We start from the raw sequence: 16,742 nt of genomic DNA, 5'->3' as shown, positions 1-16,742 counted from the left end.
CAGCTGTGCTGTTACTTGTTAGAAAAGAGGTTAATGCGAAAGGAACCGAAGGATCTAATTGTAAAATTCCGTCATATCCAGGGAGTTGATGAAGAAAATTGAAAACCCAAGGGAGTGTTTTTCAAATCAGACATTTTTTTTTTTTTTTTGGCTAATATGATCCTGTGGTTCGTGGAGGCTGGCAAATTAAAGTTCATGTTCACCCAACAAAGAAAGAAAGAAACACAGGCATTAACCATTTTGCTAAAAAAAAAGGGGTAGAAGTTGGACCCATCTAATCAAAGAAACTATAAAAGAAAAATTAACCAGTGACCAGGAACAACACAAGAAAGGAATATGTTTCGCAAAGAGCAGGTAGAACTATTTATTCACATTAGCATTTCCCTCTCCTACAAGCCTTACACATAATTCTTGAGGAATCCTTCAGCAAGTCTTGATATTCTATTAGGATATAATTTGAACACTATAAAAGTTCGTATAAATAGTCTTTAACATCAACTCCCTCATTTCTTGTTTCTGCCTTCATGGGATGACTCAAAAATCAAGACTACACGCGGGCAGCTCGGATCTGTTGCTCCAGCTAGAGTAATGGGGAAACAGTTATTTATACATCACAGTTTATATGCAAATGTTAAAACAAAATAATCAGCCAAGGATGCCATTCGAGGATGTTTTTGAACATCCAACTGGAGGAAGAATTGATAGAAATCTCCTCACAATGATCTCAATGATCCTCTATCATGGGATGAAGAACATTCAAAGCTCAAACCAAAATGGTGTTTGGAAAGGCCAAAAGATGAAAGTTCAGAATAATTTCAATGATATTCTGGGCATATAAGATTTTATTTTCTTCAAGCAATCATTAATTATTGACATATTTTCTAGTACACTGGATGATCAAAATCATTCAAAAATATTATAAGCTTCCTTCAACAGAAGGATATACTTACCCTGAACAAATATTCAAGCTGGTTTTTCAGTACAGAGTATTCAAACTGCAGTTTTTGCATACATGTCAAACACCTGCACCAAACAATCCGGCGTCATTCAGATTCTGGCAGACAGTTATGTCACTAGCCCCAACCATCATGTTGAGGATTGTGTGAAGGCACATTTTCGTGATTTTTCGTTTACTCGGATATTCTTTCTAAGAGAATATGTCTTATGATAGTTAATTAGTCAGATACTAGAAAACAAGGAATTAACTCCCATTTAAAGATACTAGAAAGCAAGGAATTAACTCTCATTTAAATTTGTAATTTAGATCATTTTAGTTACTTTTTAAATAAATCACAGCCAGAAAGTGAGTCACATATTCTTCCAGAATTCATGAATTTCATATAAAACTTCGCTAGTCAAACATCAAAGACTATGACTTTGGACATAATCAATCATTCGTAGACTAGTCCATGGTTTTTGTAAAGAAGAATAGCAAATATAAACAGGATAAACTCTGAAAATTTTACATAGCACGTCAGATAGGGGATGAGGAAAAAAGCGAACTGCAGCATGAGAAGGAAGATAACTCACTCTTCAATGTTCTGGGCCTCACAATAATTTCTGAACTCGATGCACGCATTTTTAACTCTCATGGCACCTATGCTGTAAGAAATCAGAAAATAGAAGGAAAATGTTTAAATCCAGCGCATCAGAAAATAAAATTCTTCCCCGCACCATATTAGCAATAATGTGAAGCAATTGCATATACCATAACTTTAACAAGTATTTGGAGAAGTTAATTAAGCAAAAATGAGATAACCATATCAGGCATTTTAATAGAAAGGAAAGAAACAGAGAGTAAAGGGGAAAATCAACAAATACCTGGCACTACTACCCTTGAACTGATGAACATGGGCATCTACCTGTTTGAAATCCACATCTTTCTGCTCCCTACACTAGTATAAACAATTCAATAAACACTTCTACAATCATTGACGCAATTTCCAGCCACCCAAGGTCCCAAACACAAGACAAATATATATATATATATGTGTGTGTGTGTGTGTATATGTATATCCACAATCAACCAAATAGATAAAAGAATACGCACAGAGCTTTGGCCAAATTGTTCAGGAGCTTCTCAGAATCGTCAAAGAAAATAGACACAACCTCAACCACAAAATCTGGGCTGTTCTCATCTTGCAGTTTCTGAAGTTGTTCAAACTGGTCATCCAAATATCCCTTCTCACCACCAACAAAAAAACATCATCAGAATTCCTCTGGCAAATTCCAAACCACCCCCCCCCCCCCCCCCCCAAAAAAAAAAGAAAAGAAAAAAAAAAGAAAAAAAAAAAAAAAAACCAGGACGAGACTAGCATAAATTCCATTCCAGCTGTATCGATGGAAAACCGGTTAATTTTTCAGGAGACTTTGAAAGCTTCGTATGTTTGCACCAATTTTAAGTCTTTACGTATGGAAGAAAACGTAGCATGCCATCCATTTTCTTCCGGGCAACAACAGTATTCACTTTACGCTTCCCGGAAAAACTATTCCATTACCAAATAACAAATCCCAGAAATAAATTGAAAAAATCCATAAAAAAAGTTAAAAAGAATAAAAAAACTGACCTCCTTATGCAGAAAAGCGGAGTGTTCCCGCAACTGTATCTGCAACTGGATCATAACATCCATTGATTTGCTTTCTTACTCCGACTGGGGGACTCTCACTAACCCAGAACGACCCACAAACGATGTGTGGAAATCCTGATCTCACAGCCCCATCTCACAGATTATGTAGTACGAGGGTTATGACGAAACAGTGAGTCAACCAGAGATAAGGACGGGGGGTCTCCTCCACGACTCTTTCAGTCTTTCCTGTAGAAAACGCTCAAAAGGACATGTTTGGGAAAGCCGAAAGTGCAAATGAATTGCCATAAACTAGTATCTTAGTGATTTTGGTTATCATAACAAGTAACATTTAAGCCTGCCTTATCTTTTCTTCCTTCCTTTTCTATTATGGGTGCCTGACCTCGTCATCTGTTTTTGAGTTTTTCTAATCAGGGTGCTCACTACTGAATTGAAGAATCATTTTACAACCCTTCAGTGCCCTCAACAGCCCCACATGCTCTCTCATTGCTCAAACTTTATCTAATATCACACTTTTTAAACGTTATCTATACTTATAATTTTATTTACGTAATCATATGTGCTAACATGTGAGCCTTTGAAATTAGGAGTGTAACTACTAACCAATCCACTTCGGTTTGGTTTTAGACATATTTTAAAACTAAATTGCTATACATCGGTTTTAAGAATTGAAGAATCGATACTGAATTGATTCATCACCGAAACTAAAACCATTTTTTAAATATAATTTTAATGATGAAAACCTCACAAAGTTTTCTAAATCAAAGAAAGATTATTCGAGTTGTGCCCAATTATTTATGAAACTAAAAATACACATTTAATACTTATGATTATATGTGTATAAATATATTTATCAAAAAATATATATATTATAATTCATTATGCTGTAAAATATATTTATTATATATATATTGTAGGTTTATATTAACAACTTAATATTCATGTTTAAGATTAAAATTGTGTTATATTAATTTTAATATTTTATATTTTAAAATTAAAATTTTTAAGTTATATCAAATGTTATAACTTATATTAATATTTATAAAGTTAATTTTATGTTATTAGATTATTAGACATAAATAATAATATTTTATAATTTGATGTTATATTAGTTAACAAGATAGCATTTAATATATATATAACATAATTAAAAAAATTATATACAATAGAAAAATCATATAAAAGATATTTTATATATAATATAATATATATATATATATATATAAGTCAATTAGATCCGGTGTTATAAAAAGAAAAATCAGAACCGAATTAATTTTGAACCGGTTTTGTAAAATTGGAATAAGTACCAGACCGAACACCTGTCTGCTTCATTGGTTTTTCCTTTAGTTCTAATTGAAATGGGAAAGATTTTGAAATCCAAATTTAAAAAAATATAAAATAAAAAAATAAAAAAAAAAACTAGTAAAATGAAACAAATACTCATTACTATAATATTGTGCATAAAATTGTACCCACATATAACACTATTCTTTTATCTTTTACATTTCCCACTTAAAATCTAATCATATATTGAATTATTTATCTAAACTCTATATAATAATAGAATATTTATTTATTTTCAATTATTTATTTTTTTCTAATTTCTTTTGGGGAAAGGTATAGCTCCAACAAATCCAAAGTGTGATTGAAATGGGTGCAGTTTCTTCACAATGAGCTTTAAGACAGATTCCTATATTTATCACTCGCTCATCATTTATTTTACGATGTGATATTAAATATTTAGAAAAAATCTTTATTATATGCAATCATTCAATGCTATGTCGTAAGATGTCAAGAAGATAATCAAATTGATGAAAAATATCATTTTTAATAAAAAATAGAAGAGTAATGATACATTTCTTGTCCTTTATTCTATCATCCTCACGTGGGCTAAATGTAACACATTTTAAAATGATTCTTTAGCCAACAATTTAAAGTGCATATTAACATTGTCCTTCCATGGTTTTCTCTCCCTTCCAAATCTGTCAATTATCTTAAAAGTATCCCTTCAAGGCTTCAAGTATCGAGTAAATCGAAAACGACTTTCTTTGTTGTTTGTTTCCACGTAATGGAGGAAAGCCCCATGTATTGGTATTTGGTAATAACTTGATCCATTTAGCGTACTTTCTCAATCTCTAATGCTTTCTATTTTATGCTATTTTTAACAAATTAAGGCAATCACTCCATGTTTCTTGGTGCCAACAAAGGAAAGGAGGCCTCGTAACAGGTGGGGCAAAGTGAGGGAACTTTTAGTATGTTGTTTGTATTTACTCTTTACCTTTCAATTTTATTGTGTGTTGTCCATGCAAAAGTCAATGTTTATTTCTGTTTATTTGTGTCTTGTGTGTGTTTATTTGTGTTAGTGAATTGTATTTATTTGTTGTATAATTTTTGTCGATTTTGGCAATCCAAAAATCAGTTTATTTTATTTCTTCTGTGATTTTCCACAGTTGTGTCAGTACAATCTTATGTGTTTATTTGTGTCAGTGAGTTGTATTTATTTGTTTTATTTGTGTTAATCATTACAATCGTCTATCGGTTGTAGCAGTACAAAATTCAATTGTATCAGTACACCCTTATGTCCCTTGTTAGTGCATGCGTATAAGTAATGTAAGTTTGTCAGTCATGCAAATAGATAAGGCCGGTTTACATTTTAACATTTTCAAATAATAGTCAGTCATACATATAGAAATGTAAAAGAATTAAAAATTCATAAAAAAAACATTAAAAAATTATCCTTGATGATAATGATGATGATGATGATGATAATAATAAACCCGCTCACGAATGAAGAAGAAGAAAAAAAATGCATGTTTCATGTAGTCAATAAATAAATCAAAACCTAGAAAAAAAATTAAAAATTACAAGAAACATTAAAAAAATATTCTTAATTTGATAAAAAAATTCGATCGCATTGCTAAAAAAATTAAAATAAAATCCATGCATGTCTCTTTATGCACGTTCATGGTCCTATTTTTGTGTCATCCATACATTACTTTCCTACAAAATAAAATTAAATACATGTCAAAGAGTTTTTTAAATAAGAATACATGCCAGTGGATTAAAAAAAAAACTATAGTCACTACTGAAGAAAAAAAAAAATTAAAAGATGAAAAAGAAATAAAAGGTAGCTTTCATTACTGAACTAAAAAAAAAATGCATGATTTTGCCAATTCATCATTGTCATGATATTCTTTCAGCACTTTTCTGTACAGTAAAATTAAATCCATGTCGGAGATTTAAATAAAAAGAGAAATCCATGTTTTTTCTTTTCCCCGTATCTGTTTAGTTTTGTGGTGGTTTAATTGATTTTGTAGGGTGATAGGATGTCCTAAGAGCATTGTTCAGGAAAACAGTGCATCTTAAAATGGTATTTATGGATTATTTTCGTTTCCTACTAGCTTGTTTAGTGATTTTTTTCAGAACTACATATTTCCTTAGTGGGTTATTTCTTCTTTCTTTTTTCTTTTTTCTTGTTTATGGGTTATTTTCAATTCCTGCTAGCTTTTCTTTTTTCTTTTTTCCATTATTTGTTGTAGTACCTATTGTTTTCCATGGATTATTTTCCTTCCCTTACTAGCTTTTCTTTCATCTTTTTTTCATTACTTACTGTAGTGCTTATTGTTTTCTATTGTTTTTTCTTGTATATATATATAAATAATATTTATAGTTTTAGGATATTCAAATTCTACTCTCTTTAAAAAAAAATTGATAAATTTGAAACCTACATGAAAGGAAAAAAAAAAATTCAATAATAAACCCCACATTTTTTCAAATTGAGTATGCGAAACTTATACACCCCAAGATTATATTTAATTTATATATATACACACACACAAGATGTCTCCAAGGAGCCAAATGAAGTTTACATAAATATATATGTGTGTGTGTGTGTGTGTGTGTGTGTGTGTGTGTGTGATGAGAATTGATTAAATTACAAAAATTAAATATAATCTCTAACATTAAAGTAGAAACATTTTAAACATAAATTGACCCCTCGAGCTCACCCTATATTACATGTGAATAACAAGTAGTTAGATTACAAAGCAAAACTTCAACTTTGACAGCGTCCCAAGAAGGGACTCTTACAACTTGTTTTCCCATCACGACAGATAATCATCTCTTCTCTCTTTTATCGAAAATTGACAAAACTTCTTACTTCCCTTTCTCAAGGAAGAGGATGTGAAAAGCTCCATTAGATATCTTAAAGCAGTCTATTACATTATAGACTTATAGCATTAGCCTATGCCATTTAACATTAATGGTTTTGCCTCAAAAACCACCAATTTCCTTAGTCTATTTTGGAGAACCGGATCATATATCTTCAAGCCATCATGCTCTTGACTTCGCTGCACTTTTCCTAGTTTTTCATTATATAAATTTCAATTATTCGTAGATTTTCTTCCTCTTTTACCAATAGCACTCATGGAAGTTTATTCTATCCAGATCGAGACACCAATAATTCATAGGATATTTTTTTTCATAAAACATCATATATCCTATTCCCTACTTAAATTGTTCTTTGGAAAACTACCCGATTGCAATTAAAACGAGGGAAGGGAGGAAGAAGAATAAATCAGCTGAGCACAATGTCAGTTTGTCTGTCTTTTTTCATTTTCATTTGCTTTTACTTTTCAAATCCCAGGAAAAAAAAAAAAAAATTAAAAAACGTTATACAGCTCGAGAAAACCTGGGCAACACAAATTCATCTGTACATAGACGGTCTTCACTGAAACTTTCAAAGACCGGAAATGGAAACTTATCTCTTATCAATACCGAGAGATTTTCAACTCATTCCCTCCCCCCTTGCCTGAAACAAGTAGCACCCTGCACAAATTTATGAATTTCAATCTACAGAATGTACATTAGATTGGACTAACCGCATACTCACCCTGCCAATACTAAGGCTTTCACTCGTTGCCCGCCTGTCTCATATTATTTACAGTTTGTTCTACACCATCCATCCCTACTCTTGACGAAAGCAGTACACTCCAATATCTTCAATGAAATGAATCAAAAACTGGCACAATTGGAGCCTTTCTGAATTTATGCGTCAGCCTGCAAAAATTAGAAAGAAAACATACAAAACATAATGAATTGAATCACATAAAACAAACAGCAACAAGAATACACTAATCAGAAAGAATCAGAGGCATTATTAGTCCAGCAGTTGTTACATGTATAACTTTTCCTTTGGTTTTGTACCTTCTTCAGAAAAGGCAAACATGCCGCCAAACATTTCATCATTCTCCCCATCCTCTCCTAGTTTTTCCCACTCATGATTGTTACTGTTGCTCGCAACATCAACAGTATCATCTTCAGTTAATCCATGGCTACCACTGTGCTGCATTACCTCAATGTACCCCGCCTGAAGTAACGATCCAAAATCAACAGGATTGTGCACAGTAGTAGACCCCTCACCAGTAGCATTCATATTAGAAGCATATAGGTCAGTACTTAAAACTGAGACCTCAGGTCTCCCACTACTGTTTAGACATGGGGAATCACTATGGATACAACCATCAAATTGAGAATCAGCATCTTTTGGATGTTCAGATGGAATAGATACAATGTTTGAAGAATTCTGCTTCAGAATCGAAGATTCAACAATGGCACACCCTCTTCTTTCCCCATAAATCTCATTCAAAGTTTGGCAACCAGGTACACAAGACTTCTCACTATTAACTTGATCCAAGTCAAGCAAATGCTCGATTCTTCTTGATGACCCTGCCAGGAAATTTGAAGATAAACTAATAAAAGAAGTATTCATATGGACCCAATCTGTTAATTTGAAAAAATTGTTAATCAGAACCGAACACTAGATTTTATTTAACGATTTGGACATCCTGGTGAAATAGGATCGTTGTTCCGATTCTTTCTTTCAATAATTTATCGCATAAATAAGAGAAATCACTTTCGGCATTTGACAGATTGTCTTCAATCCATCACATATAGATAGACGATGCCTTAATATGATTTATCTTTGAAAATGTAATTCTTACCCCCATCCGAGCTTTCAGTTGAACTAAGCGACGCTGGCTTTGAGTGACAAATAACAGTCTCTTCTGCGATCTTGCCTTCACCTGGATGAGGCTCTGAAGATGTAGAATTAAGACATCGTCCGCCAGAAAGGTCTCTGAATCATACAACCAAACAAGTTTTTTTATCAGTGAATCAAACAGCCAAACAAGCACTTGATAAATAGCAGAAACACTCAGTATAATAAAACAGATACACGTAGGCACAGACAGCCTCTACAGAAAAGTTTATGGGCCTTTGTGATAGACAAATTTTGATGTCATCCCACGTATTGAAAATCTCCACTTCTTCAAAGCCAACAGAAGATTTGATGTCAGTTTATATCTCAGTGCAGGTAGACATCGGTCCAAAGATTTTGGGGTAAGTAACGCTACAAAGTTAACATATGCAAAAGTAAAGAGAGGATTTGGACTTCCTCAGAAAAAGCCTGTAGACTCCGTGATTGCACACTTAACTAGATAAACTGTTGCAGCCAAAGAATCAATGTGAATGATGAAATATTGAAAGATAAGCAGCAGACGCTAGTATTTCTTAAATTTGAGTCTAGAAAGGATAAAACTCAGTGACCAAGCTACACCCATCATTAAACATTTGGGATGCTCTATCAAGATCCTGGAAAGAACAAAGATGGTAACCATCTAGTGTTGGTTTGAACGAAATATGATGTAAAAACCTAGACCAGCAAATTACACCACCTATTCTGCTTTCATGACTGCAACAATAGATATGACATGTACATCAATTAGCATTCCAACCAACTATCATTCATTTATAGTCTATAGGTACCAAAACAAGAATCTTTTATCAGGATACAACACCAAATGATAATAATGAATAAACCAATCATTATATAGGTACCAAAACAAGAAAGTAACCATAAAATCAATGGTCATTACCTGTCACTCCAATCCGATTTGATGCCCAGGAAACGGTCAAAAACAGGTAACAATTCCTTCCGCCTTATTTCAACTTCATGGGTGGGGACTTTTTCAATTTCAAACTCTCCACCAGCAAGAATATCAACTCTTGGAGAATCCATCATATAAACACATATCTAAAACAATGAACAAATAAGTGACTACCATAATATAGCAGAAGATAATGGGCAAGACAACTGCAACCGTAGAAATACCTTAGAGTTTTGCCATATTGGAAACCTGACAGAGCTTATCTGCACCTCAGCATTAGATAAGTACCAGTGAGATCTTTCATGAGGCTTTCCAGAATAAGTCTTTGCCACATTTTTCAATGCCATACCATCATTTATGCACAGAAAACCCATTCCATAGTTATCAACTGAATTTGGTTTATTCTGAACAACCTCAGCAGCATCTTTTCCATGAATAATGGTACCAGAAACACAGTCCTCTCTCTCTGGCCAATCTGACCTTCTGCATACATCCCACCACTGAATAGGTTCAACTTTCAATCTTAACTCATCCTCCTGCATATGTACAAATGAAGATGACTGGATCCTCAAACCATTGTCAGATCTTTCAATCCCTACTGATGGCCGAAGTTCATGTTGAACGACATAGCCCGATGGAGTATAAACCAACAGATGCTCCAAGGTATTGGCCCTTGAGTTAGCATGCTGAAGACTTTGAGATAAAGAATCATGAAAAGTAGCAGCAACAGCACCAGATGGCACAAAAACTTTTCCTGTTGCTGCAGCAGTAGGATTGCTAACCGTATTAAGCCATCCGAAACTACTGTACTTTATTCTGCTCACAACAGAGAGAGCAACAGGTGGCGGTGGTGGAGGAAAAGATTGCTGATTAGTGATGCAAGATGAAGTAGACCACCAGGGAGCAGACAAAGCGGGAAACAGTGAGGGCTCTTCACCTTGGGGTTTAAAAATTCTGAACCCTGCATCGCCCCCAAATGGGGACAACACAAAAACATGGCAAGTCCCCTTCGATGAAACAACTGCAATCCACTGACTATAATGACTAAAGCAAATGTCCTGGATTATCTGCCAAATACATAAACACAGGATAAGAAATACAATAAAATCTAGTATAAATCAGGCCATACAAGAAAATATGATCGTAGAAACCAATAATCATCCTTGAATTGAAATATACTGACAGCTGATGTTATTCCACGATGCAGCTGGTAAAGATGCACATGAGAAGAGCTCCAGTCAGAACATAGAACACCCGATCCACTTCTAGTACAAGATGGCATAATCCGGAAGATATTTATGTTATTCCCGTACACTGAGGCAGTAACCAGAAGGGTTCCACTAGGGTCAAAACATAGTGCAGATATCGGACTGGTATGAGCTTTAAATTGAGATATAACAGCTCGGGAAATAAAATCCTTGACAACAACCTGTAATCAACCATTGTTACTGAGTCATCATAGATATATATCTAAAGTTTCACTCTTTTTCCAACATTTTCATAAGGAAGACTAAATGAAATATTAAGGTTTGTTTCAATAAGAAAGACCTACAGGTAGACATGACTCTAGGCAGGTAGTTTTCACACATGTTTAGACTTTAAGGATGGCCAAAAATTCGTAAAGAAATCTGCATGATCTGATAAAAATGCATCAATGAATTTACCCAGAAAACCAAAAATCTTTACATCAAGTGTAAAAGATATCAATAAATGATCATCATATCTTTTTTTTTTCTTTTTTTTTTTTTATAAGTAAATAAATTATATTCATCAGAGAATAGGCAAAAGCCCAATACAATGTATAGTTGCCATATCTAGGTATGAGCAATGTAAATAAGAAAATCATGTAACTCTAAGCCATTGAAATCAACCGCTATGGTCCAATTACAAAGAGTTCTAAAGAGTTGATCATCATATCTTACAGGCCATATATAGATGTCAAACTATTCATAACATGACATATAAAGTTTCAGTACTTAACATATCCCAAGGGAAGTAAAGACTAACCATCCCTGCATTATCCATATCTGGTCCTGCATGTCTACCAACTTTCCAGGCTGAATTTGGTGATACCGGAGAGTTAGATCCATCAGGGAGCAGTTCTTGGTAGTATTTAGACAACGTTTTGTATCCCATGTCCCCTAGGTTGATTATTCCAGCAGCTAATTGTTTACTAGACTCCTTAGCATAACGAGCCACCAAACTACCAGTGCCAGGTGATGTCGATGGACTAGCTCCTGGAGAAGGAGTGAGGTTTTGTGGGCTCAAGCGACCCATATTAGACACCAGGGGGTTGTTGGATGCATAAGCCAACCATCTTGGGCCCACAGCCATTGGACCGTAACCAACATTAACCCCAGTGGCTCCCTGTCCTGCCAACTGAGGAACAGGATAGGTGAGAACGCTGAATTTATTCTCAAGAGTGAGCGCATCAAAGCAGTAAATCTGCAACCAAATACCAACAAGTTTTGATCAATTGGGTAATACATAATCCATATATTTAAAATGGCACAGCCTTCACCAGATTGGTAACAATGCATCACACCTTCAGAATATGATTTACATCTTATGACCTGATTTCCACGAAAGACTAAAAAATCAAAACCAATTACTGATAGAAATGGACCACTTCATTAACAGCCTGAACCGATATCCAAAATAAGATATTCATGCAAAAGATTAAATGCATATTTATGATGATATGTGTATAGAGGTGCTCACTTCAAAATTCACCTGAAACACCCCTTCCCCCAGTTAGTAAATGTTGGGAATCAGGAGTTTGAAATGCAGACCAGTCAAAAGTACACAAAAGGCAGAAAATATATCAGCTGGTTACTGACATTCAACCTACATATCTATACTTCTAGACTCAATAGTTCAAACGGAATGGCACAGATAAGGCCATCTTACTTGTGTGGTAAGACCCACGGCCACAATCTGAGGACTGCATCTAACCATACACACAGCAGACCGGAATCTCAGGACATGCAGATAGGAGTAAGACCTAAGGGAGTAAAACTGAACAGCTGTAGAAGAGTTGGCAGTGTTTCCTGATAGGGGCTCCATATTACCATCTCTTCCTAACCCACCCAAATTGCTTCGCTGTTGACCAAGGCTTGAACTATTGGTTTCATCCACCGTAACAACAAGCAATAAAGGGTGTGAATTTTTAAATCCTTCAATGCCATCACGCAATGCAGGGAAGGGCTGAATCTGTAAGAATGAAACTGGGCCATCACGCTTCGAAACAAGTTCACTGAAGTTAGAGGCATCCTCCACATCAAGGACTTGAAAACCGTTCTGATAGCCAAGCAAGAGAACATGTTTGAAGACAGATGGACCAAGCTCTAGCTTGTCAAAGCCAGCCCAGGTTACCTGTTCACAAACAAAAGTGCAAAAAACTATTAACTTTAGTAGAATACATATGTCACCAAACCATTTGCAGTCTCATTTCTTCAAAGTAACTGATATTTCAAATGCAATTGAAAGACTAAACATAGAGCCATTTAATCAATACAGTTCAAGCAAACACTAAACATAGTGTTATACAAATCACTTTCAATTCCCCACATAGTAATCATCATCCCCATTTAACTTCCAAACCAAATTCCACCATCTTTTGGTGCGCACTCACAAAATATGGGAAGAAACTAATCCAGCAGATTCAGTACAGATTCTATATTCTTCACTAATATGTGAGAAAGGCAAATGTATGCCTTTATCATTATAGTATACAGCATTAAATAGCTTGGTCAAATAACTAGCATGATCAATAAGCCCGTCATTAACAATTCATCACAGGCATGATCACAGATGAGAAGTTGATAAGGTCCATAACGCATGAATTTTTGGTCCCCAACCTTATAAAATAAAAAACTTGCCTCCCTCCGTTCTTGAGCATCCAAGTATTTTGTAAGTTTTGTTAAATTAGACATTTTTTAAGAAAGGTGGGTGAAGATCAATTTTAAAACTTACTAAAACAACATAAACAACACGATAAATAGTTTTTACGCATACAACTGAGAACTTTTCACATATTAAAGTTTTCTTTCTTTTGTTAGTAATTACGTATTGAAGTTTTCATTTTGATACATTATATGTTATTTCTTTACACGTCAAATACAACATTTTATAAAGCCAAAATTTTCCAAAAAAGGCCAAAGATTCAATGGATACTTTTCACAAAAAATTATGTTTTATATTTTATTATCATCCATTCAAATTTTTAGTAGATCTAATTCTTCTAAGTGTCATACCACTTCAATGCCATAAATATTCTCCATTTGTCTCCTTCGCCAATTTTATTGGTTTTCTTTCCCCCTCTTCTTATAGTTACCACCAAAACAAACTAGTCAAATCAATAGGGGAAAAAGGGTAATCATTTTCTTCTTTGTAATACTTTTTATATCATACGCAAATCTACCTGTTATCCTACTGTAGCAATAGCAATCATTATTAATGCAATCTATTCATTAAATTGAAATTGAACTTGGATTATATACGTAGTCTCAGACATTGTAGCCTATTAGTTCGTACTTAAACATCTCGTATGGACATGTGTGTTGAAAGCCTAATTACAACATCTATAGTCCAGAAGACTGCATATACTTGAACAACTTCAAAATCGAGTTAAGTTACTATCAATCTATTTTGCCACATTGATATAAAGTGCCGGCTCCACCACTGTTATGGCTTTTTTGAGTTTGGTTGAGAAACTCAGTAGGTTAGGATAATCAGTAAGCTTCAAGTGAAAATCCCAATGACTAGCAAGCCATCTAATGAAATATCCCATGCAAAGAAGAAAAAGATGAAAAGTATTAGTCTTACACTTATAGTACGTATCAAAGTCAGTCTAAAGTGTACAAACAAGGTAGAAATTGGAATAGAGAAAAGAAGTTCCATTAGACACCTGATCTTTGAGATCCTCGGAAGAAGCCGAAGAAATCGAAGCAGCGACCGAAGCGCTGGCCGAGCGGACAGTGGAAGCAACGGAGCTGGCATTAGTGGACACGGTCTTGAGGCAGGAAGATATGATCCTGAGAGAGTTGGGCAACAAGCCGTTGTTCTTTCCCTTTCCCTTCTTCATCATCCTCCACCTCCCACAACCACCGCCTCAGCCGAGTCGCCGGAGCTACTCCGTCCACCAACGCCTTCCGCCCCCTCCACTGAAGCCACCACCGCCAATATATCCGCAGAGGAACATCTCCGATCGCCGCAAACGATCGGATAGGTCATCCGATAACTTCGACACGATCGCAATCCGACATGGAAACCTACAAACAGAAAACACAAACACAGATTTCTCCTCCGTTTCCTTTCTGTTTGACTTCGAAAAACCTTGACGAAGCTCCCCCTCTCCCCCCTCTCTCAATCACTGTCTATACTTTCTTCAATCAAAGTTCTCTCTCTCTCTCTCTCTCTCTCTCTCATCTGTGTGCTCCTGAGGATGTAACTTGTAAGCGAAATTCTACTCGCTTTCTTTTTCCTTTTTTTGTTTTTGGAGGGTAAATTTGGTGTATCTTTTAAGTTTTAAATGCCGAATATTAAGATAAAAACAATTACAAGCTTTATCGTTTCTAAACAGAAATTAGTGATTTTAATATTTTATGCTATTCATTTTTAAAAAATATATATTTAATATTTAGATAATATTAAGGTAACTATCAAATGTGTTCATTAAATATACATACTAATACAAATGAGTTTTTGTATTTTTCTTTAATCTTTTTTTAACATTCTTAACCATTAAAAAATATAAAAATATATATATAAATTCAGCTCTATTTGGTTGTTAAACTCAACTAAGATCGATTCAATTTAGTCTAATTTTAAAATAAGTCTAATATCTAAATACTCAATTCTCAAATTACTAAATTCATATCAACTCAAAATATATTTATACGTGGTACCCACAACTTTTTTCAACCCAACACCTCTTTATACATGATACTCATAATCTTTTTCAACTTCTTGTAAATATCTCTAAACTCATTTTAACATCCAAACACAACATATTTAGTCACTTTTTTAACCATTAAAATATATATATAAAATATGTTCATTAAATGTCTATTTATATATATATATATATATATATATATATATATTAGGAATGATTATATTTGCCATAAATTTGTAAAAGATTGGTGTTGGTAATTTATTTTAAAATTATTTAAGCGGGTAACATCATCAATTATTTAGAAATTTAAAATATAAGACGTTAGTCAATATAATTGGATATGCAAATAAAAAATAAAATTAATCAATTCTTCTCTTTATAAGTCGACGTAAAATATACATCTTATATTTAGCTTACACGACAAGAATTTATTAACAAGTAATTTGATTTTAAAATATTTTTTATAAATCAAAGTCGAATCAACTATGTCGAGGTATGTACGCCCTGCATCAGTTATACTAATCACTCGTAGAACATCACACCAATAATATTTCACAATTTTAATATTTTGGCATTAAAAAAAAAAGTTTTATCAATTTAATTAATGTCGTATGATTATAGCTAATTTGTCATTTAATGTGATGGGACAATTGGAGTGTCAAAGTGGATTTTTATTTTTATTTTTTTCACGAAATGTTAATGCAATGAATAATAATTACGTGTAAAAGAAAAATTCATTATCTTTACATAATATATTACTAGTATAAGAAACGTCCTTTGGACGTTTGCCTCTAGTTTAGGCAAAATTTATATAGTAATCATTTTCAATTTTTCCTTGTTCATAATAAATATTATATGTATTATCTGCAAAATATTTATAGCTACAATATAGAATTTTCACAAGCATATTTACAACTACTTACAAATACTTTTTACTTATATATTACAACAACTAAAAGTTTAAAAAGGAAGTATGAAATAATGCATTAAAAGAAATATGTTCATTTTAATAAAACTATAACCACTAATTTTAAAATGATAGTTAACTGTATATGTCGCACATTTATCATGTCCAACGCAAATAAATAATACATTAATTTAAAAATAAACACTTAAATTATTTAATTACCTAATTAGAATAAAAATTTTACGGTTGGAATTGAATTATTTGTAGCATTAAAATTAATATCTTTAAAAACTTATTTTTGTTAAAAAGTTTATAATTTTTTGAATAAATTTTTCAAACTTTATTGTATGAGTCAATATAGATTGAATCTGTAGGTTTTTGTTTTTTATTTTTTTCCCTTCAAT

The 16,742-nt window shown here is 33.4% G+C and overlaps 2 protein-coding genes across 3 annotated transcripts; both read right to left on the bottom strand.

Annotated features, from left to right (window-relative positions):
• Positions 1–337: 337 nt before the first annotated feature.
• LOC122317951 (histidine-containing phosphotransfer protein 1-like) lies at positions 338–2,949 on the bottom strand. The gene is made up of 6 exons (XM_043135037.1): positions 2,568–2,949; positions 2,051–2,181; positions 1,822–1,890; positions 1,531–1,602; positions 951–1,023; positions 338–580 (listed from the first exon to the last, which is right to left on the bottom strand). The coding sequence occupies exons 1-6, from the start codon at positions 2,628–2,630 to the stop codon at positions 548–550; spliced, it is 441 nt and encodes a 146-aa protein (XP_042990971.1). The 5' UTR covers positions 2,631–2,949; the 3' UTR covers positions 338–547.
• A 4,217-nt stretch (positions 2,950–7,166) lies between these two features.
• LOC122318610 (autophagy-related protein 18g-like) lies at positions 7,167–15,021 on the bottom strand. Of its 2 annotated transcripts, XR_006244884.1 has the most exons (10): positions 14,442–15,021; positions 12,443–12,907; positions 11,540–11,977; positions 10,716–10,961; positions 9,757–10,599; positions 9,521–9,678; positions 8,588–8,721; positions 7,791–8,312; positions 7,477–7,643; positions 7,167–7,412 (listed from the first exon to the last, which is right to left on the bottom strand). XR_006244884.1 is itself a non-coding variant. In XM_043136136.1 (9 exons), the coding sequence occupies exons 1-9, from the start codon at positions 14,619–14,621 to the stop codon at positions 7,639–7,641; spliced, it is 2,991 nt and encodes a 996-aa protein (XP_042992070.1). In that variant the 5' UTR covers positions 14,622–15,021; the 3' UTR covers positions 7,167–7,638. The 2 variants fall into 2 exon arrangements, 1 of the variants encoding a protein (XP_042992070.1); XM_043136136.1 differs by having other exon boundaries at positions 7,167–7,643.
• Between the last annotated feature and the right edge of the window lie 1,721 nt (positions 15,022–16,742).

This window comes from Carya illinoinensis, chromosome 8, assembly GCF_018687715.1.
Source record: "Carya illinoinensis cultivar Pawnee chromosome 8, C.illinoinensisPawnee_v1, whole genome shotgun sequence".
In the NCBI taxonomy this organism is placed as follows: Eukaryota; Viridiplantae; Streptophyta; class Magnoliopsida; order Fagales; family Juglandaceae; genus Carya; species Carya illinoinensis.
The sequence above is the reverse complement of the archived record's forward strand: the minus strand, read 5'-3'. Positions and strand labels throughout refer to the sequence as shown.

Excerpts from the sequence above, each read along its gene's own strand:
- LOC122317951 (XM_043135037.1), bottom strand. The coding sequence starts at position 2,630 with ATGGATGTTATGATCCAGTTGCAGATACAGTTGCGGGAACACTCCGCT. Across the intron at positions 2,182-2,567 it reads CCGCTTTTCTGCATAAGGAG|GGATATTTGGATGACCAGTT; the intron begins GTCAGTTTTTTT and ends GGTGGTGAGAAG. Across the intron at positions 1,024-1,530 it reads GAGGCCCAGAACATTGAAGA|GTGTTTGACATGTATGCAAA; the intron begins GTGAGTTATCTT and ends TGTTTGGTGCAG.
- LOC122318610 (XM_043136136.1), bottom strand. The coding sequence starts at position 14,621 with ATGATGAAGAAGGGAAAGGGAAAGAACAACGGCTTGTTGCCCAACTCT. Across the intron at positions 12,908-14,441 it reads CCGAGGATCTCAAAGATCAG|GTAACCTGGGCTGGCTTTGA; the intron begins GTGTCTAATGGA and ends GTTTGTGAACAG. Across the intron at positions 8,313-8,587 it reads AACTGAAAGCTCGGATGGGG|GGTCATCAAGAAGAATCGAG; the intron begins GTAAGAATTACA and ends ATTTCCTGGCAG.